Source organism: Gossypium hirsutum, chromosome D05, assembly GCF_007990345.1.
Source record: "Gossypium hirsutum isolate 1008001.06 chromosome D05, Gossypium_hirsutum_v2.1, whole genome shotgun sequence".
NCBI lineage: Eukaryota > Viridiplantae > Streptophyta > Magnoliopsida > Malvales > Malvaceae > Gossypium > Gossypium hirsutum.
Window position 1 is genome coordinate 22,979,126 of NC_053441.1, and position 27,141 is coordinate 23,006,266.

The 27,141-nt window shown below is 33.6% G+C and overlaps 1 protein-coding gene across 2 annotated transcripts; it reads right to left on the minus strand.

The window, feature by feature from the left end:
• Nucleotides 1–14,090: 14,090 nt before the first annotated feature.
• LOC107914115 (serine/threonine-protein kinase STY8) lies at nt 14,091–26,320 on the minus strand. 2 transcript variants are annotated; one of them, XM_016842871.2, is made up of 16 exons: nt 25,808–26,320; nt 25,562–25,676; nt 22,466–22,578; nt 22,189–22,308; nt 21,319–21,391; nt 20,907–21,017; nt 20,465–20,515; nt 19,781–19,920; nt 19,579–19,686; nt 18,850–18,923; nt 18,316–18,491; nt 16,563–16,658; nt 16,131–16,211; nt 15,987–16,037; nt 15,302–15,442; nt 14,091–14,461 (listed from the first exon to the last, which is right to left on the minus strand). In XM_016842871.2, exons 1-16 carry the CDS (start codon nt 25,987–25,989, stop codon nt 14,423–14,425), a joined length of 1,671 nt encoding a protein of 556 aa, XP_016698360.1. In that variant the 5' UTR covers nt 25,990–26,320; the 3' UTR covers nt 14,091–14,422. The 2 variants fall into 2 exon arrangements, with proteins under 2 accessions (XP_016698360.1, XP_016698362.1); XM_016842873.2 differs by lacking the exon at nt 14,091–14,461 and adding an exon at nt 14,963–15,222 and having other exon boundaries at nt 25,808–26,319.
• Nucleotides 26,321–27,141: the final 821 nt, after the last annotated feature.

Below are 27,141 nucleotides of genomic sequence, written 5' to 3' on the forward strand. Positions count from 1 at the left end.
AAAAAATATTACCTTATTGGAAATATGCAAACATGGAATTACTAGGAGGGCATCAGATGTTACAAACTTGTGGTGATGATAGTGGAAATTAGTGTATATGTAATGTAATGTAAATGGAAGTATTTCCAATCCAAATTTTGTTTGGTAGCCATAAATAAAGACAAATTAAGTTCACCAACTCTGCAACCCCACATGTAATTAAAGCAGCTTGTTTAGTCATTGCCTAACATCTATTTTCTTTTTCAGACTCCCCCACTACCTCCATTTCTTCCATTCCATTCCCTTCTCTTTCCCTTTTTCTTTTTATATTAGGAGACCAAATCAAATAAGGTGGGGGCAAATAGCTAATATTTTGTTTTCATCATCATATAATGCAAATTATGTTGGAGATATATGTTAAGAAAAAAAATGAATTTGAGATTCATTATGTAATATATAAATCTGATTTCGGTTGTCATTTTGCAATAAACATACTGAATAGGCTACTCGTAGGGATGATAATAGAGCGGGATAAGGAAAGTTGTTAAATTCACTATTGCTCTAGAGTTTTAGTTGTCCTGTTTCATTATGAATGTATGAACTTGAAAATCACTACCGCCTTCATGGACATTGGATGCATCCCATCCGGCTTTACTTCAATTTAATTTTTGCTACTTATTATTAATATTTTTAATCTTTTTAAAAATTAAAAAATATTCAAACATAATTCTTCAAAAAAAATTAAATATAAAACATATGGATTTTTACTAGAACACATTATTACAATTTTACCCTTTAAATAATTATATATACAATAATAAAACAGTAATTTCATATAATGAAGCAGGACAAAACGGGCAAGCATTTTCATAATCGCTCCATACCCGTTGTCCCCGCCTCCCCCAACCCAAAAGAAAAATGCCTCGTCCCACCGTACATTCACATTCTAAAAGAAAAACTCCATCAATTCAAAATTAATCAGACGATTCAGATTTTACCATTTAATTCAACAATTCAATATAATTTTTATTTTGCAAAGCGGTAGGATTAAACCTGGATTCTTCATTTCCTTTTCCTTATCTTGTCTTCATTTTTATATATATAAAAAAATGGTGTAAATGTGTGAAAGGTGATGGTTAGGTTCAAATTAGGGTCCAAATCTTTACTTACTCTATCATGAATAGGGGAAAGTTGATAAAATTTTGTAGTAGTCTCCAACAATCATGTTCTCCAATTATAAACTATGTAGCTTATTGTGGATCAGTTAGCTTTTCTTCAACAATTTCCTAAACTGATAAAAAAAACTTTGCGTCGGCTAATCAAGCTTTTCATGGTATTGCCAATGGTAATAACATTTTAATGCACATATTACATATTTATACAAATATAGTTGAGTGTTGGACATTGACAGCATTTTCAGAGCTATAGGATTAAATATTCAACAAGTTGTTTTCTTTTTCCTTTTTTCTCATTCAAAATATAATTTAACAAGTTGCTAAATTGGACGGCATTACATATGGTATTACTATAATATTGTATTCAATGTATTAAACTAAGAATTTTATATCTATAATAAAACATTAAACTATAAATTAAAGGTGAATTACATATACAATATGTATTAAAAAAATTATTTGATACATTATCGGTGTGGTTTTAAATTTTATTAATAAAATTAAAAGGATAACATGCACTACACCAAAATTGACTTTTAGCCGCGTTTTTAGCAGCGGTTGGATAAAAAACGCCGCTAAAGATCTATCATTAGCGGCGCTCCACGAAAAACGCTGCAGAAAATAAGCATTAGCGGCGTTTTTGGTAAAGCGCCGCAAAAGACTTCAGCCCAACGATGCCGTTTTCTGAGCTGAGAAGGATTTAGTGGCGATTTTATGAAAGCGCCGCCAATTATCAGTCTTTAGCGGCTTTTCTCAGTAAGCGCCGCAAAAAGACTTCAGCCTCACGATGCCGTTTTTTGAGCTTTCGGGGATTTAGTGGTGTTTTTGGGGATGCGCCGCAAACGTACTTCAGCCCAACGACACCGTTTCTGAGCTTTCGGGGGATTTAGTGGCGTTTTCATGCAATCGCCGCGAATGCTCAGGTCTTTAGCAGCGTTTTTGGGAAAGCGCCGTAAACGTACTTCAGTCAAACAACACCGTTTTCTGAGCTTTCGGGGATTTAGTGGCGTTTTTATTAAAGCGCCGCTAATACTCAGAGATTTAGCGGCATTTTTGTGAAAGCGCCACAACAATACTTCAGCCCAACGACGCCGTTTTCTGAGCTTTCGGGGATTTAGTGGCGTTTTTATTAAAGCGCCGTTAATACTCAGGGATTTAGCGTCGTTTTTGTGAAAGCGCCACAATAATACTTCAGCCCAACGACGCCGTTTTCTGAGCTGAGAATAATTTAGTGGCGTTTTTTTGTATGCGCCGCTAATGCTCAGGTCTTTAGCGGCGTTTTTGGGAAAGCGCCGCAAAAATACTTCAGCCCAACGACGTCGTTTTTTTAGCTTTCGGGGATTTAGTGGCGTTTTTATGAAGCGCCACTAATACTCAGGGATTTAAAATAATTTAAAATATTTGTTAAAAATGGATAAATTAAAATACTATTGATTTTTAATTTATGTACTAAATTATTTCAAATATAATTGTAAGAGATAAGATAGTATTAATTTTAAAATATTTAATTTAATTATCATTATAGTTTAGGGTTTAATAAATATGGTTAGGGTATATATATGGTTAATTTAGGACTTAAGACCGGTTTAGGAGTTACAATTTTAAGTTTTATAGATTATGGAATTAGAGATTATGGATTAGTGATTCTGGTTTAAGAGTTAATGTGATTTAAGGTTTATGGGTTAGGGATTAGGGGTTAGGGGTTAGGTTAGGGGTTAGATGTTAAGAGTTAGGGATTTAGGGTTTATAAAATCGATGTTAGGTTAGAGTTTAGGGTTTAGATTAATTAGTGTATTTTAAGTATATATTAAATAAGGTTTAGGGGTTAGGGGTTAGGGGTTAGAGGTCATGGGTTAAGGGTTTAGGGTTAAGGGTTAAGAGTTAAGGGTTAAGGGTTAAGGGGTTAGAGATTGGGTTATGGTTTAAGGTTTAGATTAATTAGTGTTTTTTAATTTATATATTAAATAAAGTTTAGGAGTTAGGGGTTATGGATTTGGAGTCGGGTTAGGGATTAAGATTTGGATTAATTAGTACTTTTTAATTAACATATTAAATAAGTTCTTTATATAATTGTAAAGGAGATAATAATAAATTGTAATTATTATTAATTTAAAGTTGATATGCAATATATAATAATTTGAATATAATAATTTTAAATTGTAAAAATTGTAAAAAAATTCTCAAAATTACAAAAAATAAAATGAAAATAAAAAATAAAAAAGAAATAAAAAAACTAAAATTTTTATTTTTACCTAATTTTTATAAATATTACTTAAAAAACTGAGATTGATAATTTTATCTAATTTTTTTAAATATTACCGAAATTAAGAAAACTATTCATTAAAATTTGGCAAAACGGCGCCGTTTCAATAGAAAATTTAATGTAGTAGTGGCGTTTTTATTAAAAACGCTGCTATAAACTAGACATTAGCGGCATTTTATAACAAACGCCGCAAAATATTCTTAATATTGGAGACAAAACGGTGCAATTTTTGGCTGAGATTCATACCATTTGATAAAAAATTGCGCCGTTTTATTATTTGCTTTTAGTGGCGCTTTAAAAAAACGCCGCAAATTAATGTAACTATGTTTTAAGATTTACGCAAACGCTGCCGTTTTATCTATATTATTAGTGGCGATTGGGCTAAAACGCCAGGAGTTCGAGTTAATCGACTGCATTTGGCCTAATATTTAGAGGCGCTTATGTATAAACGCCACAATTTACAGAATTGTTTAGGAAAACGGCTCCGTTTTCTTATTTAACTTTAGTGGCGCTTTTAGTAAACGCCGCAAAAATGTTTTAATTTTTATGGAGACGATGCCGTTTTCTCTAAAACGCCATGAGTTTGAGTTAACTGATCGGGAAACGACAGCGTTTGATCATATTACTAGTGGCGCTGGTATATAAACACCGCAAATTACAGAAATTGTTAGGGAAAACGGCTTCGTTTTCTTATTTACTTTTAGTGGCACTTTTAGTAAACGCCGCAAAAATGTTTTAATTTTTATGGAGACAATGCCGTTTTCTCTAAAACGCCATGAGTTTCAATTAACTGATCGGGAAACGACAGCGTTTGATCATATTACTAGTGGCGCTGGTATACAAACGCCGCAAATGGGTTAGTTATTTTGATGAAAATGACGTCGTTCTTTTCCCATCCTTTTGACTGAAGCTAAAACCCGATTCTCCATCCCCAACCTCTCATTCTCCCAAACCTCTAAAATTTCCCTAATCCCTTACTGCATCACAACCTCTCATTCTCCCAAACCGTCTGCTTCACTGCATCAACGCCTCTGTCTGTGTCTGGTGCCGCAACCGTTCGGTAAGTTCAACTACTTCCTTCATCTTCTTCATGCGCGAATGTTTCTGGAATACCGAATTTGAACAAATATTTACTAATTACGTACAGTAAAAAGGGTCTTTCGAATATATCTGGAATTTGGGGCTTTTGAGCATTTGGATTTTCTCATTTCAATTTGAATCATTTACTGCTGTTCTGTCGAAAATTAGTTTCCATTGCTACCATGTTGAATCATTTACTGCTGTTTTGTCGAAAATTGCAAAATTGTTCAAAACCTATTGAATGATATCTATTAATATTTGCTATGGCAGGGCTACTATACTACTATTAGAAAAAATCCAATAGTGGCAAGGAACTGAACACTACAGCACTGTTCAAAACTTGTAAGTTCAAATTTCTAAAGAGCAAAGTAATATTTTTGGTTGAAATCTGAGATTCAATCTTTTTTTTTTGTTTTATAATATATTTAAAATTTATATACATTTTTAATATATAATATATATAGTTTTAATTGCTACCATGTTGAATCATTTACTGTTGTTCTGTCGAAATTTGCAAAACTGTTCAAAACCTATTGAATGATATCTATTAATATTTGCTATGGCAGGGCTACTATACTACTATTAGAAAAAATCCAATAGTGGCAAGGAACTGAACACTACAGCACTGTTCAAAACTTGTAAGTTCAAACTTCTAAAGAGCAAAGTAATATTTTTGGTTGAAATATGAGATTCAATCTTTTTTTTTTCTTTTATAATATACTTAAAATTTATATACATTTTTAATATATAATATATATAGTTTTAATATCTAGTTTAAAATGGATATAAATTTATATACATTTTTTGATTCAATCTCTTTATTATATATAGTTTTCTTTTTCTTTATTTAGGAGCAGAAACTATAAACTGATTCATAATCAAATTTAGACTTTGCTTAAATCATCAAATGTATTTATTTGTTCGGATTTCTTTCATGAAAATCAATTCTTTTACTTGGTAACAAATCTTGCAGCTTTGAAAGGAATATGGACACAGAAATTTCTGTTTCTCTAGCATGTTATGTTTCTGTACCATTTTTATGTTTCTTTATTTTCTGTTTTCTGTTTTGCTATTTTCTGTTGAATGAAGTGTTATCAAGTGGAAACAAAAACCGAGTGGTTCCCCCACTGCTCCATCTTGAGGAGGTTGTCTAGTTTAGATTAATTTGTATCAGCAGTTCGCTAAACATTGAGAAAAATATTATTTGTCAAAATCATCAATTAAAGTTTTTCTTTTGATGTGGTTCTGAGTTTTGTGATGACAGAAGGATGTTAGAGAGGATTGGTTCAATTTGATGATTCTATCGATCAAGTAACAACATTATGAATCTCAACTTGTATTGTACTGTGTGTTGTAAAGGAAAATAAACATAATACATAGGCAACAATGATTTTGACACATTTTAGTTTTTATTTAACTTATTAATATTAAAAAAGTATATATTCATATATTTTATCATAACTTATTAATATTAAAAATATATATGTTAATATTTTTACAATTTAATTTAACTTATTACTAATATATATATTGTTCGAATATAATTTTTTAAAATTTATATCTTACATTACTTAAATAAATATTTTTAAGTATATTTTAGATGTCTTACATTAATAAATAAAACATATTTTTTACTAAATTTTACTCTTAATATATTACTTGAATATGTTACTTAAATAAATTACTTAAATACATTACTTACTAAAATTTCGTTAAATTTTTTACTTAAATATGTTACTCAGATACATTACTTACTAAAATTTGGTTAAATTTTTTACTTAAATATGTTACTTAAATACATTACCCGCTATAAATTTAAGTATATATTACATTACTTACAGAACTTGTTAAAATATATTATAGTTTTAAATCGGTTATAAATCAGATACGTAATAGTGATATACTTACATCATACATATCTTACATAACCAAAATTTGTATGTACAAGAACCTACATAATTTACACAACTTACATAACCTACATAACTTACATAATACAAAGGTTACATAACTGAAATAGCTTACACAACTTACATAACTTACAGAAGTTATATAATACATAATAACTTACAACTTACATAACATACATTACTTTGATAACTTACATAAGTTACATAATACACAACTTACATAGTTTACTTAATACATAACTTATATAACTTATACACGTACATAACTTACATAATTTACTTAATACATAAATATATATCATATGATATACTTACATAACTCATTTATACTTACCACCGAACAACTTACCCTTGTAATTTCTGGTGGCAATCAGACTTCAAGAAATAAGAAATGGACCGGTTTTGGATGAATTTGTCAAGGGTAAGCAACGATTATCGAAATAGAGTACAGACTTTTCTAAATTTTGCATTTCAATATGCAAGCCAAGAGAACATGATTCTTTGCCCGTGTAAGAAGTGTGTCAATATAAACTGGCATTATCGTGAAGTTGTATACGAGTATCTAATTGTTGATGGGTTTGTTCGGGGTTATAAACAATGGTTATTTCATGGAGAATGCCCACCTAGTACCTCCTCTTCGAGGATGGATGTATCTTATGATACTACTGCTTACCATCGGTCCGTTAGAGGGGATGACATGGAAGGGATGTTGCGGGAAGCATTTAATATTTACAATCATGGTTTGGAGTCGTTCCCAGCCGACTTTGTGGCATCTGATGATTGTAATCTCGGTGGAAATGCTTTTACCGAACCCAAAAGAAGTGTACATCATGAAGAGCCGAATGGAGAAGTGGCGAAGTTTTACGCGCTACTTACTGACATGAACAAAGATCTGTATGAGGGATCAAAATTCTCAAAATTGTCTTTCTGTATTCGTCTTTTTCAGTTAAAATGTTTGGGAGGGTGGACCGGGAACTCTTTGACCATACTGTTAGAGTTTTTGAGAGAGATGTTTTCGTTTGCAAAAATCCCTCAATCATGCAAAGATATGAAGAAAATGATAAAAGATTTAGATCTTGGGTACACCAAAATCCATAGTTGCCCGAATGACTGCATGTTGTATTGGGGCGATCGGAGAAACCAACAGTGCTGTCACATATGCGGCCAATCACGTTGGATAAATAGAAACACAGAAGATGGGAACGACGATGAAAATGATGCACAGCCAAGAAAGAAGCCGGTTAAGATTTTACGGTATTTGCCGCTGATACCAATGCTTCAAAGGCTTTTCATGTCGTCGAAGACAGCGGAGTTTATGACGTGGCACCATGATGGACGAACCGATGATGGGAAGATGAGGCATCTGGCAGATTCTTTAGCTTGGAAATAATTTGACAATAAATTTCCAAGCTTTGCAAGCGATCCTAGGAGTGTAAGGCTTGGCTTAGCATCTGATGGATTTAATCCGTACAAGATCATGAGTACTGCATACAGTACTTGGCCAGTAGTGCTTGTTCCATACAATCTGCCTCCGTGGATTTGCATGAAGCAATCTTCCCTTATCGGAATGATATCGACATTTATTTACAGCCACTTATTGAAGAGTTAAAACAATTGTGGGCTGGTGTCGAGACATACGATGTGCTGAGAAAGGAGAATTTTAATTTACGTGCAGCTTTGATGTGGACCATTAATGACTTTCCCGCTTATGCCAATTTATCCGGTTGGAGTACCAAGGGTCGTTATGTGTGTCCTTATTGTGCTGCACAAACATGTTCGCAATGGTTGTACAATGGGAAGAAGTTCTTTTACATGGGGCATCGTCGGTGGTTACCGGAAAATCATAGATTTAGATTTCAGAGTTTTGTATTTGATGGTACTGAAGAGTTCAGAGAAGCTCATTCGCAGACCAGTGGCTCTGAAATCTTGTTCATGTTGGAAGATATGAATTTCATTTATGGGAAGATGAACCAAGCGCCAAACACGCAAAAAAATAAAAGATCGAATGATGAAGCTGATGATGACTCTGATGAAGAGGATGATCCTAATGAGGCGGACTTGTGGAAAAAAAGAAGTATTTTTTTTGAGTTGCCTTATTGGGAGCATCATCTTTTACGACACAATATTGATGGTGTGCACATTGAGAACATTGTGGGTACAATTTTGAATGTCGACGGAAAATCAAAAGACAATCTTCAGAGTCGACTTGATTTAGTCCAAATGAGAATCCGACCTGATCTTCATCCCAATCCACTTCTGAATGGGAAATATCGGTTGTCGCCTTCTATATTTTCAATGTCCAAGACGGAAAAAGAAGTGTTCTGCACAGTGTTGAAGGATATAAAGGTTCCAGATGCGTATGCATCAAATATATCTCGATGTGTTAGTGTTAAAGATCGAAGATTATATTCGCTAAAATCACATGACTATCACATCTTGATGCAAGATTTATTGCCAGTGGCTCTACGATATTGTATGTCCAAGAAGGTGACGTCTTGTATAATTGAACTATCCAACATAATGAAAGCCATTTGTGGCAAAGTTTTGGACGTTCAAGAACTTCAGAATGTACAGGATCGAGCCGCTTTGACTTTATGCAACATGGAGAAAATATTCCCACCTTCCTTTTTCACCGTTATGGTTCACTTGATAATCCATCTCCCGCACGAAGCAATTCTTGGCGGACCCGTTTTCTATCGATGGATGTATCCCATAGAAAGGTGTTAATTAAAAAGTATAAGTTTTCCTTCATTCACCTCTATGCCTTTACTTTCAATAATTAAGAAATGTTGTATATTGTGTTTAGGTTTCTATCCAAATTAAAGTCTTACTGCCGCAACAAGCGATATCCAGAAGGATCGATTGCTGAAGGCTATTTGGCAGAAGAATGTATGACCTTCTGCTCAAGATATTTGGAAGATGTTGAAACAAGGTTAAACAGACCAAATAGGAATGCTGGACTCACGAACCATAACTTAGCCGATACTTATTTGTTCCAAAGTTTTGGAGAACCAATCGGAAAATTTGAAATTGCAGAATTAGATCAATCACATCGATATGTTCTGTTTCACCACGAATCATTGGAACCTTTACGGAAGTAAGTTCTACGAATTTTGATAAATATTTATCAAACTAGTAACTGTTTATCTTCTAACAAAGATTTTGCGGTATTTTTTTAACATAGTGAGTACAAACAAATATTGAGATCTCATTCGCGCTCCCGAAGAACACAGCATCGAGATATCAATAAGTTATTTACAGAATCTTTTTATTAATGGTTAAGCCAAACGGTATGCAGTTCGAGCTTCCGCTTACAAATAATAATGTTTTCTCATAACATTTTTAATTACTCAGTTTACTTTCCATTCAATAGGTTTGGAGTGGGAAGAACGTAAACGACGATGTTAAATGGCTCTCCCAAGGTCCAAATCGAGTGGTTAAAAGATATAGTGCATTCCTCATCAACGGATTCAGATTTCATACAAAATATCGTGAGAGGTTGAGGAGAACGCAAAATTGTAGAATAGTTGTCAATTCTGAAATTACAAGTTATACAAGTGCTAGGGACAATAATCCTGTCGAGGGAAATGTGAAATATTTTGGACATCTTACTGACATAATTGAGTTGGATTACTACGGCAAATGGAAAGTTGTCTTATTTCGTGGTGATTGGGCCGATGTTAATACAGCTCGTGGAATTAAGCAATATCAATTTGGTTTTACAATGGTGAACTTTGACCGATTGATTTACACAGGACAACAACTGATAGATGAGCCGTATGTATTCTCATCTCAAGTCAAACAAGTTTTTTACTCAAAAGATCCAACTGATGAGGGTTGGTACGTTGTACTTCGTAACATCCCTAGAGACTTGTTTGACATTGACAGTGGGAGTAGAGATAACATCGACGACAGATCAGTAACTTTGCCCTTTCCAGAACAAAACTTAAACGATAATATCCTTAGTACTAGTGCACAATTTCAATGGGTTCGTCAGGATACCGATGAAGATATTTACGAATAATGATGTAGTAAGATTTTACGATTGTTTAATTATATATAATATCATAATTTAAATCTTGGTCTTATTATATATTTCAACTGTTTTATATGTGCTGTTATTGTTGTAATTAGTTATCACGTTGTCAACTATTTTATGTGTATTGCAGATAAAATGCCTAGAAGAAAAATTCTAAGGGGAAGCATTGTTCAAAATGATCCAAACTCGACAAAAACAAATAGTACTGAACAACAGACAACAGTTGGATCTTCGAATGTTTCGATTACAGCTGAGGATCCTACAGAAGTTCAAAGTAATTTTATATTTAATTTACATGCGTGTTTCTGTTATAGTTGATTTATTTTTCAAATTCTTATATTATAATATATCATTTGTAGCTGAAAATGGTGGGACGCGCAGAGGTCGAGGACGTACGCTACTTAGAGAGTTATGCGAGTTAGATCCAGTCGAGCGTGTCAAAGTTGGACGAAACAGTTTTGGTCAGCCTGTTGGATCAGAAGCTCGACTTTTAGCAGGATACATGGGCATTTTAGCACGAAATCCGAATATGTTGCCTATCAACTACGAGTCATGGCCTCAAATGCCCGATAGCAACAAAAACCAAGCCCTCGATAATATTAAGGTAACAAAATGTTAATGTCATCTGTAATGCTTGGAAAATAGTTTCATTTATATTTATTTTATTAACTTGTGTTTTTTGTTTTTTGTAGGCGAGGTTTGCTTTAGAAGTCTCGGATGCTTATGTAAAGAAGGCATTGGGAAAAAGATGGAGAGACAACAAAAGTACTTTGAAGAAAAATTATTATAAGACAAAAACAACCCTCAATGAGAAATTGCAAAATGTCCCGCTGGGTATGTTGAGGTACCAATGGGAAGATACGGTTAGATTTTGGCATTCGAAGAAAGGCGAGGTCGTACTTCCAAACTATTGTAATTATTTTGGTTTATAGTATTTTCTATTTACGTACTAAAGAATTTCATAATGTAGGATCGTGAACAAGTTGGAAAAGGCAGCAGGCAAAAAAAAAATTCACCTACACAGCCGGGTCGAGAAGTTTTGCATGTGTAGCTGTGGCGGAGGTATTTTTAATTTTTTTAATATTGTCGAATATGTATAACTTTCTATTAAATAATATTTATACTACTATATTATAGGAACTGTTGTCCGGTCAAAAAGTTAGACGCCTTCAACTTCTTGAAATTACACATAGGAAGAAAGATGGATCTCCCATGACTCTTGAAGCTGGTGAAATAATGGTACGTTTACTTAATACGATTTCACTTATTTTAGTTATTTATAGTGTTTATTTTCTAATGGTTTAATTCATTGCTTGTAATGCGACTATTGTTATGTTGCATATGTTTTTCAATATATAATATTGCGTTCCTAACTATGTGATATATTTATTAGGAAAAACTAAAGGATAAAAAGGCGGAGTACGAAGCGATTGCTTCTAGTGATAGTTCTGTTCATCTTAAAGACATTGATAACCGGATTATTACTGAAGTTTTGGGTCCTGAAAGGTATGGTCGGGTTCGATTTCAAGGATCTTTTGTTAGCCCAACCCAATATTTTGGATCCAGCTCCCACCAATACATGGCTTCGGGGAGTCAGGCTCAAGCTAAAGTTCAGAGGTTAAAAGACCAAATGGCTCAGATGCAAGCGACCACAGTTGAGGTTCAAAGGAAATATGAAGAACTCCAGCTACAACTTAAAGCAGAGGCGGAAGCGAGGGAAGCAGCGGCTGCAGCGAGGGAAGCGGAGGCTGCAGCGAGAGAAGCAGAGCAGAGCAAAAAGTACGACGAACTCCAGCAGCAGCTTCAGATTATGATGAAGATGTTTAAGTCGCAACTTCCGCCTTCATAGTGTATGACATAAATATTTTTATCATTTTAACATTTAACATTTTTTGCAAAAATAATATGAATTCACTTTTATTTATTGATATTAATATTATTTTATTAATTTAATTTGAAATATTATATAAATTTATTGCTATTGGCTGGTTTAGTTCTGGTTGCTTTTGATTTGTTGTTACAAGAGGGCCGAAAAATGGAAAATTTAATATAAAAAAATCCCAAAAATAGTGGCGCTTTTGTACAAAGCGGCGCCTAGAAAAAAAACGCCGCTAAAGAACATGGTCTTTAGCGGCGTTTTTGTTTGTAAACGTTGCAAACGTTTGCGACGTTTTCGTTAGCGGCCTTTTTTGCAGCGCTTGTGGAAGCGTCGCAAATACCTTTAGTGGCGTTAAAAAGCGCCGCTAAAGGCCTAAAAAAACGCCGCTAAAAACCTGTTTTGGTGTAGTGATGCGATGGTAAAGTATATATATACACACATAAGAGTGTGATATATTTTTAAAAAGTGAGATGGTAGTGCATCAGATATCAATTTATATATATTATGAATTAGTGTTTAATATATTTATATATATATTCCATATACTGTATGGAGGACATAACATGCCACCAAATTGTTCACTTTCTTTTATCTTTGTTTTGTTTCCTTTTGATTTTTACATGCATTTTGCTTTTGCAAACGTGTATGACATAAATACAAAGACAATTTGAATTCAACGACTCCAACCCCACATGGTTGAAGTCCTTTTCGCCATTACCAATATTAATGCTTGGTGCTACCATTCATTCTAGTCTCTCTCTCCCCCTTCTTTCTAAACTTCAATTCATTTAATTTTTTTATAATTTAATTCTGTAAAATTGTTTGCTTAAGAACTTTCTGTGATATTATTCACAGTGTAGATAGAAATAGGTAAACATTTATTAATTAAAAATAATAATTTTAATTCGAAAATAATTTTTAAACCACTTGTATCTTTTATACGCTTTTGCATTATTTATATTTTATTTTGTTGAGATTAAAAGAGGGAAGAGATGGAAAATAACGGTTTATACGATGGTGAAGTATTGAAAACCACGAGAGAAGAGGGAAGAAGATGCACAAGGCATAAAGACATAAAAGTGGATAGCTAGAGAGGAAGAAGAAGAACCTTTCTAAGGCCAAAGACAAGTATTTATTGGCAAAGGTAATCTTTGCTTAGCCTTGGGCATTAACACGTGGCCTGCATCTATATCATGGTTAGCCACTCAAGGAGCATGATAACTTTCTAGATAGGCGGCACTGGAACTGATATGTGCTTAGCAAGGTCTCACGTGTGATTCATTCGAAAAATAGCCTAACACATGTCCTTGACAAGATAGATTAAAAGAGCTCTACATGTTGTACATGCTCCTATTTGCAAGGCTTAGAGATAACGAGACGTTTATTGGTGAAGCCTTTACTGATTTTTTTTTATAATAAAAATCGTAATGTTAATTTTCTTAATCTTTTCCAGTGATATAAATAACCTTAAATGGAAGAAAACTCTAAATAACTACTAAAAGTGAAACTTCGATCTTCTTTCCCAAATTAACTATTTTCATGGAGTACCATTTTTGGCATTTAAAAGTTAAGAGTTAAAAAAACAAATTATAAAGCAATATGTGAAAAAGGTTAGCATCCATTAAATTTTAACGTTTAAAGAATATTACGAATATCTCACTTAATTAAGGTTGGTTGTCTTTCATTTTGTTGTAGCACATCTTTGCCAACCACGACCTTTTTAAAATTAACGATTTCTCAGCTCTGAGTTTTGTGAACATACACATACATAAATCTTGAAACTCTTTTGATCTACTTTGTTAATGACAAGTATTGCTGCATGGAACACGCGAGACCTTGTCTAGTCTAGTCTAGTCTATTTCCATCTCATCATCCTTTATTTAGAAATCTACTGTACTCTTTAAGTGGCCAACCATGAGACTTATTTCGCAATGAAAGCCCAAGGTTGAGACTTGAGAGACAATGATTGTAGCATGTAACAGCCCATACTGCCCATCCTCAGCTTCAAGGAGGAGCATAATGCTTCTCCTCCTACTCTTTCTCCATCATCGAATCTGATCGCATAAGAATCTTTGACTCTACCTTCCGCGGCTCTTGCTACTCTCCACTGTGTGAGCCTCCACCTCTTCTTCCTACCTGTTTTGTCCCTCAACAAGAGTAAAATAAAAAGTAAATGGGTGTGCAACCAATTTTAGAACCAATATACAGAAGGAATTAATAGGTAGGGACTGGGTTGCAAGTGAATTTGAAAGAAGAGGGTCAATCTGGAGCAATAACTTAATGCTGATATAAAGATGACTCAATCATGTGAGTCCCAAATACTCCATTATTTGACAATTCTTGCACAATTCGAATCCCCCAATAATCAGCAGTGTTCGGGGAATTGTCTCATCTTTGTTTAATTTTAATTTTGGCTTCCAACCGTATGTAAACTCATGCATGTATTCTTTTATCAATTCTATGAAACATGAGCATGACACAAACTACTTGACTTAAAACAAATCCCAAACACAATGTGTGCATTAAATGACTCGATATTTATTACACTACTTCCGCGTTCATGTTATCCTTTACAAAATTATCAGATATTTTCCTATCTACTATTCAAAGAGTAGAATACCAAATACCAACAGCTCCTGCCTCGGAAAGTTCGTATCAAATATCATATTGCTTCACGCATTCTTTTTACACCGTGTTCAAGCAAGAAAGTTCCATCAGAAAAAAAAAATTCTACATTTTCTTTGTCCCTTTCGTTTAAGTATATAGCATAGTCTTTACTGAAATTCTCTTTCCCTCAATTTATATAAGACCTCTATAAATATCTAACGAAAAGAAATCTTCAAATCTTTACATGGATACAAAAATCTTTAGTTTCCATTCACTGCTTCTGCCGTTTCCTGCGTGACACACTTAAATCAGGAGACAGATTTCTAACCTTAACATCAAAAGAGGACGATTTAACTGTGCAAATTCTACCTTAACCTCTTCAAAAAGTGTCTCAAGCTGAGCTGTTATCTCAGAGAAGGATGGCCGCTTGTCAGGAGTGGCTACCCAGCATCTCTGCATCAAGTCTACAAGCTTTGGATGTGCATTCTCGGGAAGATCTGGACGCAATCCCTGAATTGAAATAGCAAGACAAATGAAACTTCTATTATACAGTGGCTTTGTAGAGTTCCCATGGAAATTAACAAAATTTTAGCGGAAACAACATCCTAATTCATGCCATTTACATTGTTATGCAATGTTGGCATCTGTCTATCTTTTATCAAAATTCCTATGACTTTTCTGTTCCACAGCAGACACTTAAACTTCAGGTCATGTATGAGGAATCGATGTTTACCATTCCCAGTACATATGCTTTAAAGTTAAAACTTCAAAATTTTGGAGTTCTCTTTTATAACACTAACAAATTTAATGTTCTCAAATTAAACTTTATGGCTTTCACACTTGTTCCGTTTCTAAGAATGCCCAAACATATGAAACGGTTAGATTTTGAACCACACAGCATCAATAGATTGGATGCAGCAAAATAGAACTTGAAATTTTATTGCAAAATTACAGGAAAGCCATCTTTATATCATGCTTGAAATTAAACGAACAAAATCCATAAACTATGATATAGTAGAGATTACTCTTTAATTCCATAAATAGAAAAGCAGACCTGTCTCACTCCCAAGGCAGCTTGCAATGGAGTCATGGTATCATATGGAACCTGCATCAACAAGGAAAATAATTTTCGAAAGTTTGACTTCCAACGTTTTAGCATACAAATAGCTCTTTAACTTTCTTCAATTTCAGGAAATACCTTGGCAGTCACTAGCTCCCAGAGTACAATAGCCAAACTGAATATATCTGCTTTCTGATCATATGGTTGGTGGTTTATAACCTTGTAGGAGTAATAAAGATGGGAAAAAAACCCAAAATAAGAAGTCAAACTTGGTGACACTTAGGTGTACACAGCTAGTAAGACATTATGGCACATGACATAAAGAATAAGGACTGCACCATTAACCCTGCAACTACTTTTTCATTGCAAAAATTATGGAAGGAACAACGTATCCAAGTATTAGAGCATTTATAAATGAACAGAAGTTTGAGGTAATTTCACAAATGACTGAGGAAGTTCCCCATCAGGCTTAAAAAATATAAACCAAATTTTGAAATAATTAACGGAGGCAACTACACTCCCTCAGTCTATTGGACAAGGGAAAAAGAAATAAACATAAGAGATTCACACCTCAGGTGCCATCCATCTATATGTCCCAGTCTCAGCTGTCATTACTCCTCCTTTGTTCAGGAACCGAGCCACACCAAAATCTGCCACCTTAATAACCTTTAAAGAAAACATAAAGATCTCAAGATCAGAAATAGTAAAACACTAAATGTTACAAAAATTTCACTTCAAATTGTGATATAAACAACTCTACAGGTGCCAATAAACATTAATGTCAGCTATCTTAGCTGTCTACCCTATTAACTGGTAGAAACTTTATTGCTAGGAGTACATTGATAGATATAGCATGAAAGATGGATCAAAGATGCAGAAGCACTAGAACTACTTCTGTTAATTCAGTAATAAAAATGTTTAAAAGAAACTCCATCACTGGCTAGGGGACTTCCTCGAGGGTCCAGATCATGTCTACACATCAATCCATATACATAAAGCTAGTCTTATTTTCTCTCTTATCTTCTTTGTTACTGAAGTCCTTCTCTCGTGAGTAACTACCTTCTTGCTTATGCACCCTTGCTTTCCTGCTCCCAAGCCAGATTCACATACAACATCCCTTAATCCGAGAATCAAAGTTAAAAAGCCAAATTCCAACAAACTTTGAAGTCATTGTGATTAACTTCAGTTAACCTTCCAAACTCTCTATCACCATTAAAATACTTTAGACTTTAACCACCATAAAATAAAATGAATAAAATTAGCATTGCTCGCTTGGTTCATGGCCATGTCCATATTAGGTCCAGTAGTATACCTTCAAAATGTGACTCCTCTTGTTCGCAAAAACTTATAACTCTAAAAGCAGGAGGTTCGCTTGAGACAAAGTAAATTATCAAAGTTCACGTCATAAACAATGTAATAAAGCATGCCAAACTCCAACTACATGAAACCACAGAAGCAAATGTATGACTAGCTACTTATGATGAATCTAAACACTCGCAATATCTCCTGGAAAAACATAGGATGCTTGCCACTCCTCAAACACCCTGCATGTGCTTGGTTGCCGATTATATAATTCTCAGTTGACAATATCAATGATTTAGATAACTTATTTTTTGACGTTTCAAAAATTCTGACTGGCATAAACCATTAATATTCTCCGCCAGTATTTTGATGATCCACATGCTGATTATGACGAAATTAAATTTGAGCCATAGAACTTAAGTCACTACCAACAAAAGATACCGTTAAAATTAAAGTAATCATTACTAAAGACAAAGCCATATTTCAGCTTAACCACTCCAATAAAAACTTTTAAAAAGGAAGTACAACGGCATGCATGCATCCAGAGAGAGAAGATTATAGATACCTAGAACCAGGATGAAACAAGCCTCAGTACCAGAGACAGTACTAACACAATGAAAAAGTATTTTTAGGCATATCACGAGAAACTTGAACTAATTTCCTAATTGAGGACACCACCAAGCAAAAGATTTCAAGTCCATCGATATCCGGTAAGGATTAAAAGTAATTCAACACATAAGCATAATCTGCGGTTTAACCAGATAAACCTAAGGATTTTCAGCAGCATCCTGTTCACTAACAGTATGCAATTTTATTAAATTAGTTACTATCCTTCATGCAAGTTTTACCCTTTTTAAGAACTTTTACAAGGGAAAACCCAACTCTGACGCATGTCAAGGTTCTGGTTTTCAACTTAATATTCAGTCATGTTGCTGATCACCAAGAACAACTTAATTGTTAGAAAATCAGATAAACTAATCCCTTCAGCACTCTCAGATCAATGATGTTAAGAAAATCATACGTTGTCCGTATCCATTAACAAATTTGCTGTCTTCAAGTCCCGGTGAATTATGTGGTTTTGATGCAAATAATCCATCCCTTTGCAGACATCAATTGCAAACTTCAGCAGTTGAGTGAGCGTCAAGACATTACGATTCTTATGCAAATAGTCATACAGGCTTCCCCCAGGCATATATTCTGCAAATAATAATGTGAAATGAGAAATTTTAACAGATACTAAAGTTGAAACAGTGAGTGAATGGTGTGTGCTCTGGAGAGTGTGATTGGAAGGCCCTGGCCGCTATCAACTACATAAATTCTTTTAGCTGGGGTCCCAAATTAAGGCCATACTCTGACAGATATTTAGACAACCCCAAAATGAAAAATAAAGAATAGAAGGTCCCCTGACATGATTAACTAGTCAAAATAAACAATTATAATGAAAAGCTTTTCTCAACAGATGACTCAAGATGACAGATTAATAAGGGAGGATAAGTAGAATAGAAGCCTCTTCAATTCAAAAAAGACTTTTTTTTAGCCTTCAGAAGTTTCATACCTGTTACTATGCACAAATGTGGGGACCTTGTACATGCACCAATAAAACGAACAACATTTTTATGCTGGACCTCTCTACACTCAAGAATCCAAAAAATAAAATCAATAACCATATGATTGTGGTCCTACATAAATACAAATACCTGCACCAACCATATCCTACTTCAGAAATTAGCCAGTAGATTATTGCTAAGAAAAAGCAAGAAAAAAATTTATTTAACTTTATTTGCTTGCAATACAAGAGGTAAAATGTATATATATAAAAATGCATTTTGCTGAAGTAGATCTCAAGAGGAAAAATGTATTGTTCTACTAAGAATATTTTTCTTTAGAGGAAACGAACAAAATTTATAGCCTAATGAGCAAGTGCATAATTACTCCAAGGTAGATTCTAGACAAAGACAGCTATTTCTAAGACTTGACAACAGAGTTTCAACATGATTTCATGCCTAAGGTGAAGGTGGTTTCAGACATAACAGGCAGAATTCTATGGGAGTATGAACCTACAATGAGACACCTTAACTTGGAAACATAAGTGTTCACAAATTCAACTGTTCTTTCCTTTCATTATCTTTTTCTTTTGGGTAGGTGAGTAGGTGAAGGAGGTGAGTGAAAAAGGGCAAGGGGTTATTGAACAAACTACACAGAGTAGACAACAGAAAATTAAAGATTGCGACAAAGACAATGTGAAACATCACAGAACTCTAAAGTAACAGTTAAAGCTTCTCACCGTAGAATCGCCACCTCTTGAGTAAACTCATCTTCCATAGCATCATTCAAATGCTCAGACCTAAGAAATTTAACAGCGACATCTTGTCCAAGGTAGACACCATGATACCTTCAGATGAAAATCATAAGAAGGTTGAGCAACAGAACAAAATTACAGAATAGAGTAGATCCAGAAGAAGCAAGTTCATATGGGCAAAACTTACAGATCTCCACAAGATCCAGAAGCAATTCTTTCTCCTATCTTCAGAAGTCTTCTATCTATCTCCCAATCTCGAGATTTTGATTGTGTAGCTGATGCATCATCTATAGCAGAATAAGAACTCAAAGATCCAGACAATGATCCCTTCATTTCCAAAGAATAGTAAGCTAAATTATCTTTTTGGCATCTGTTCATAATACTTAAAGGACAACGTCATGCAAATACGAAAGTGTAAGCATAAATGATGTGAGATCCATCAGAATCCAACAGGGGGTAATAGTAGAAAGATGAAGAAAAAATTCAGATTATTATAGGGGTTAAAAACCAGGGTTACAATCTGCTCATCAATTATAAAGGTATAAATTTACATACAGATTATTTGTAAAATGCACAAATCTGATGGTGGCTAGATCAAGACCTTTAAAGAAATGTGAAAAGCTCTTCAATTGTTCTCTCAAGAACCATTTGAACTTCCAAATAGAAGGAGACAGTACCAAACCTTTCAAAAATTTAACGCCAACAGTAGAGCCATAATGACTAGCTTTGTGATGTCCAAACACATTGTAAAAACAAAACCCAGTACCATTAATGCCCATTCTTCATTAGGACTTGAAATGAATTTTAGATTGCAACTAAACTAGAAAGAAAGTGAAAGGCCATAAATGGAATTCACATGGACAAGGTTTACCTTGCTTCTACTAACCGCTTCTTCCATAGCTTTATATAAACCATCTGTATCCTGGCCACAACATTGCAAAGTCAGCAACAATTGGACTCAGCAGAGATCCCTGCCATAAAAGAAATACAATCACAATGCTCTTTAATACATTACAAGGCTACGCTTTGGGGATAAACTATATTTTGAATAATATACTACTTGATAAATTTTAATATAAAAGAAGCATCAAAGTTGTGAATTTTGGATTTATGGTCAAATGTTCAAGTCATATTACAGACTTTGACACAAAAGAAAAAAAGGAACTGCCTATAACTCTGCCAATGTCAACAGCAGAGAATACAGTATCTCATGTAAAGCAAGATTCTTTGTTAGTTATACATCTTAACACTCACCAGAAAAAATAAATATACGAGAACACTAACAAGAAAACATCTAATGAAGTAATGTATACCTCAACAGGCCATCCATCCACCACAAACACATCCAAAGAGTAGCCATCCGTTGTAGAGAATACATGTGCTTCACGAATATTAAGCTCTATATCTGAAAGCAATGCAGAAAGCTAGAAAGAAACGACAGCTGGTCAGTATTCTACTAGATTTGTACCCTTCTGGTTAACAGTTTTTTGAACAACACTTCGCAGCTTTTTCCTTTAACATGTAGTACCCCACAATTTTCTCATGTTACCATAGGTGGTTATCATCTAATTATTAATATGAGGAGACTTTTATGATTTTGTTGAAAATAGTTTATGCTCTAACCCTATGATATAGAAACCACAGGGTGTTCAGTGCTGATAGAAAAATCTAAAGGTGTTATCTGAAAATTTGAAAAACAACAGATTACATTGTTGTCAAACATACCTGGCTAAGCAGCTTCGGCCTGTCAGTGGTAGAAAATATCACTTCATGAATTGGAAGTTGTACAATCTCTTGCCTGCATAACATTTACCAAAGGCCAACTCACCACCCACACATAAATATGAAAAATACAAGACTGATATAAGAAAGCAGCATTTATAAGCCTAAGTCTAATATACATGCGTTGGGCATATAAGTATGCTAAACATGTGGACATACACATACATACATTGTTATACAAAATTCTGCTTCAATTGTCAGTGCGGGGAGGGAAAGAGAGAGATTGAGAGAATAAGCACATACAGAAAGAACAAAATGCTTCTGAATGAACCTTTTCCAAAGTAATGTTAGGAGATCTTCTAACCATCTAGATTGTTAGAAAGCAACTACTAAAATACCTAAGAATGATAAAACCCTTAAGACAAAAGCTTCAGTACAGTAAACACCTGCAACCAAGTTTCGTAATACCAATGACAACTATCTAACCGTTCACTGTACAATGAAAAAAGAAATTACCTAAAAAAACAAGAAATAAATTACCAAAAATCATACAGATCTGGGAAAGGAATTGAAAACAAATTGTTTCAAAAATGTTGCAGGTACTAAACTGAATGATACAAGCACCAAGAATTGGCTATTTAGCATATAATGTTGTTAATGTTCTGATTTAGCTTTTTTATTTCAGTTGGAAGTAGATCTCTATGAAGAAGATCCAAATGAGCACACATCAACAAGCACAAACCCCCAAAATAACAGAGGTTCTCATTCCTGAAAGTAGGAAAATCTCCTCATACATAGTAAAGTTAATAAATAGGAAAAGATTTGCAGAAATTTCAAAGAAAGGACTGGTGTAACAAATCTTCAACAGAGTACCTTTTTGAAAAGTTCTGAGTGAGATATCTATCATATACACACTTGGAATTCTTTCTGACATCCAAATTTAGGTCCTCAAGCTTAGGGCAAGCTTCAAAGTCAACTGGATGATCCCTGCTTCTATTTACAGAAAGTGACAAAGCATTAATTAATAAAATTATTAATAAAAGATGCAATTCAAAAGACATCAAAATGTTATTAATGAAATAAAAACCGTTTAGGATCAAACAGAGAAAAGGGAAAGGGACAAAGAACTAATAATCTTATACATAAATACCTTTTATATGATGGTACAACATTTTCACCATCTCCATCACCAAAAGGCCCTTGTCCAGACAAAGAATTTATATCTTGCTGATCATCATTATTATCTTCTCTGGTGCAAAGGTTCTACATGGCATAAGAGGTAGAAAACATGCAAAAAAGAGAGCAACACAATCATACATCACATGAAGAAAATATCAAGAATAATCTAGAAGTAATACCATAATGGGAGCAAAAGTATAAAATGTTTTAAGAGGATACAATTCTTTAAGGGTTGTTATTATTAGCTTGAAACAGTAATTTGACTATACTATTGCAGTTTAGTTTATTCATCTACTTTTACTTTCCAAAATCCACAAAACAACTTATATAACCCCCTTCCTTTTATATTGTTAGTAACGGACTTTCAGCGAAAAAAAAGTAGTCTGCAAAAGGAGAAGAAATTATATAATTACATTTGCAGTAATGTCAAAATATATACTTAAAAGTGAGATATCACAAGTAGCAGGAAGTCAGAGGTGTTGTGTAACCATAGGAATCATATTATATATTTTTAACAAAATGTAAGGCTGACTCAAGGCAATTTACAAAATATAAGCAACAAACACTTACACATTCACCGAGATGCATGACTATGCATATTGTATGGAGTTGTATAAGACATATGAGGAGCGACATATAATTTCCAGGTAAGCCATGAACAGTATGAACACCATTAACTCCCTACTTCACAAAAACAAAGCCTATTGGTGGAGGTTATTCATTGAGCTAGAAAAGTCCTTTTGGAGCTAAAAGCACTTTCAGCACCATAAGCAATAAAGAACAATGCGCTTTTGAAGTCAAATGTGTTTTTGATCCCAAACACAAAAGCTAAAACTTTTAGCTTTTGCATTTAAAAAACACTTATGGAGTCATATGACATTTAACCCTCTTTTAAAATCCAATGTATTATACAATATTTACATTGAGTATACTATTATTTTCCTATTGAAATTTATTTCAAATATATGAAATTATATATTTGAATGAGTAATAATTATCTTCTAATATTTAAAATATAGTTTATATATTCAAATTAAGTTTTACAAACAATTCATATTAATTGCATAAAAAATTTAAAATTTATATTTCATATATTAAAACATTAATAATATTATTTTCTTATATTTTTTACTTTACACCATTATGTCTAAAATGAGCATTTAATTTCTCAAAAGCACTTTTGGATAGCAATATTAAAACACTTAAATCCTAAACCAAACTTTTTGAACGCACTTCTTCAAGGCACTTTTTATGTGAGGACTTTCTCCTATGCATTTTCCACATTGTCATATTTCTCACTACTCTCTCTGCATGTAGGGCAATCATGGTCCATGAGTGACCTCTTGCTAACCTGATTCTAAAAATTCATTTATTTTAAATTCTTCTTCTGGTACTGGAGTATAAAATCGGCACTATTCAAGTGAAATTAAACAACATAGAAATTTTTTTTAGGGTATTTCAAATTCCAGATCCCTTTTTTCCACCTATAGGCTTTATTATATTTCACATTCTGTAAAAAGAAAGACCCAATACGGGATTTTACCCAATGATGATTGATTTTATGACTTTGGATACTCAGATAGCTGTGTCTCTAAACCTGTAAATATTCGAACAATAGATTATTATGCAAGTGCAACAACCGCCAAGGCTGAAGCAAGTAATGTTGGACAAGAACAAACTCCGTCTCTAGTCTTTTAATTAATTACACCCATTACCCATCCAAGACATTCTTGGGGCACATTCCATCCTATCAGCAACAATGGTACCTTAGACTAAAGGGCGAACACTGGAGTTAGTACCAGCATCAATTACACATTCTTCAGATGAAATAGCCAGTTTTCCAAGTTATTTCATCAGCAGCAATTAGCTTTGAATCCTGATTTGTCTTGCTGTTGTAGATGCCAAACTCTTTAGCATCATAGCTTGCTCCCTGCTAGAACATACCGTCGATATGAATGGGTGACAATGGGACATGACAAGGCTAAAACCCAAAAACACTACTGTATGTCTCTGTCAATTAGGCAAGATCTGAACCCCGTTGCTTATGCCTTAGCTCATTTTATTTTAAGACATACAATTTGATGAGGATGGCTTGGCGACCCAATGAGCTACTTGCTTTTGTGGTTCAAAAATTACGACATCTAGTCTTTCATTTCTCTACTAAATTAAACATTAATGCATGCAACTTTATAAATTATTTCTCGAGTACCAGTGTTCGCCCTTCATTCACTCCAGCTAGTATGGATATGGGAGGGGAAAAAGAACAGTAGGGTCACGGTATCTCAAACTTGGGGCACAATAACAAAAATATATATTTATATTCTCCAAGTAAAATTTCTTCAAACAATTTTTTAAAAACTTGTTTCCCTTTGTAAATTGATAAACCTTTTTGACAGAAGTGAATTGGAAAAGTGTACCTATAACCTTCATTTCAGAACGGCATTAGGTTTCAACATGATGCAATTAATGAAGCTTGATCAAATAAGACTAATTGTTTCGACTTAACGAATTTACTACTGAATAATAATACTCTATGATAAGTAATTGTTTAAAGCTCTCTCACGGACATAAGGGTCAATTGCACACCAGAAATTACAGTAAAAGGGATTGTTCCAACTTCCAAGCACCGATGTCCCTCTGCACAACATTCATATGTTCCTAAAGGCTAAAACTGTTCCACAAACCCTGTATCTATGCCCAATTCTTCAACACTCTGGTTCCTAACACACTGTTTTTTTTTTTTTTAATTATCATGGATCAGTAACGTATTAAAACGAATAATATATATTTCTTGTGACATCTACTTTTTCTTTAAAAGAAAAACTAAATCTCACTACTCCACGAATCTCAGTTTCTACCGCTTTGCTTGAATTAGAACACTAAGGCCAATAGTCCAAATTTCTACCGCTGTACATATGAACCAGTAGTTGAAATAAAAGATGATATTTCCATTTTGCCCTGTTTTGATAGCCATGCCATTAATATAGCAAAAAGGTACTAAACCGGGTTGTGTTCTTCTTAAACCCTAAACACTTGCTATTAAAACAAAAAAGCAAAGAAGTAGTACCTCCAAGAAGCGGATATGATAAACCGGCCGCTTCTCCGGATCTTTCGCAGCTTCAAGTAGCTTCTGATGTAACAAGACATCCTCCACTCTCTCCACATTAACATCAAGTGCATAACTGAATACCAAAAAAACAGCTCCCTTAGCTTTAACCTATCCTACTTTAAAATTTCTAAATCCTTCATAAAAATACGTATAAAACAGATTCACACATACGTACAAATCATTTGTATAATAACTAATTCTCACCTAGCAGGCAAGCGATTGAAGTGAGCATCCAAGTTGTCGCGAAAGTCAGAGTTCGAAATAGCTTCTTCGTAGCCGATTTCAACTAAGCGATTGAAAACGTCAGTTCTGATATCGTAGTTGTTAAAGTTACCGAAGCTTCTCGGCGGCGATGAACTCTCTCCAACTCCTTCAGTTAAATCCATCAACAATGAAACCTATTGCTTCTTCTTCTTCTTCTTCTTCTTCCTCCTCCTCTCTTTTTCTTCTTTCCTTCTATTTGAGCATCGCATGAGGTGAAACTTGTTGTTTCTTTGTTGCTGATCAAAGTAAAGGGGATCTTTGACCGATAATGGAATCTGGGAGGACAAGAATGGAGGGAGAGGATGGTTGTTTTGAGAGAAACTGGAGGATAAATTCGGAATTTTAGGTTAGAGTTGGGAGAAAGTAAAAACAGGGGAAGCGAATGTTCAGGCTTGAGAAAGGAGGCATTGACTATTGGGAGAGGCTTCGTCCTTTTGGAAAAAGAGTATTGAAGGGAATAGGATTGGCCGGTTTTTTGGTACTAAAATATGTTTCACAAGTTACGTAAACACCCTTAGATAAGAAAGAGAATTACGGCGACAGATTCAACGAAATGACGGAAATGCCAATTTGGTAAGCAGACAAAAAAGTGAAATAGTTAAGATTACTATTATTTAAATATCGATTTTATTAATTAAAATATCTTACCTCAAAAATGCAGAATAATTAAAATATATTTATATATATCACCAAATAGATAGACGTATTTTCAATAGTGTAACCGGTAAAAATGCACTAAAAAATTTAATCGAAAGTGATTAAAATATTTGATTTCAAAAAATTTAATAATTAAATTTAAAAAAGTAATAATTGAGCGACAAAAATAAAATAAAATTTATAATTTAACGAATATTTTTGTGTTTTACCCAATAAAATATTATACAATAGTGTTCATAAATTAAAATTGAAGATGGAATTGACATTTTACATTGCACTATGATTTTGCCTAATTTTGATAAAAAGTTTTTTGAATTTTATAACAAAAAAAAATTGGTGGTATTAATTTTCAATTTAGAATGCTTTAGAGTATATATATTATGTGCGAAAAGTATTATTAATAAGGTATAAAAATTGGCAGATCATGTTGATTTTTAATATTAAAAATAAAGAGAAATAAAATGTATATAATACTTTCTTCATAATTTGATTTTGATTTAAAGAATGAATAGGGCGATCAATAATGTAATAAAAAGTAATTATTTTAAATTTACATATTAACTTGTTCTTAAAACATTGTGTCAGGAATGTTTTAATTTTACGTTATAAGAAAAGTA

What these genes read in the sequence shown, in the direction of transcription:
- LOC107914115 (XM_016842871.2), bottom strand. Translation starts at nt 25,989, where the DNA reads ATGGATTTAACTGAAGGAGTTGGAGAGAGTTCATCGCCGCCGAGAAGC. An exon ending in AAGCGGTTAGTAGAAGCAAG is followed by an intron (nt 19,921 to 20,464) that starts GTAAACCTTGTC and finishes TTGGAAATGAAG; the next exon opens with GGATCATTGTCTGGATCTTT. An exon ending in TCTGGATCTTGTGGAGATCT is followed by an intron (nt 19,687 to 19,780) that starts GTAAGTTTTGCC and finishes TTTCATCTGAAG; the next exon opens with GTATCATGGTGTCTACCTTG.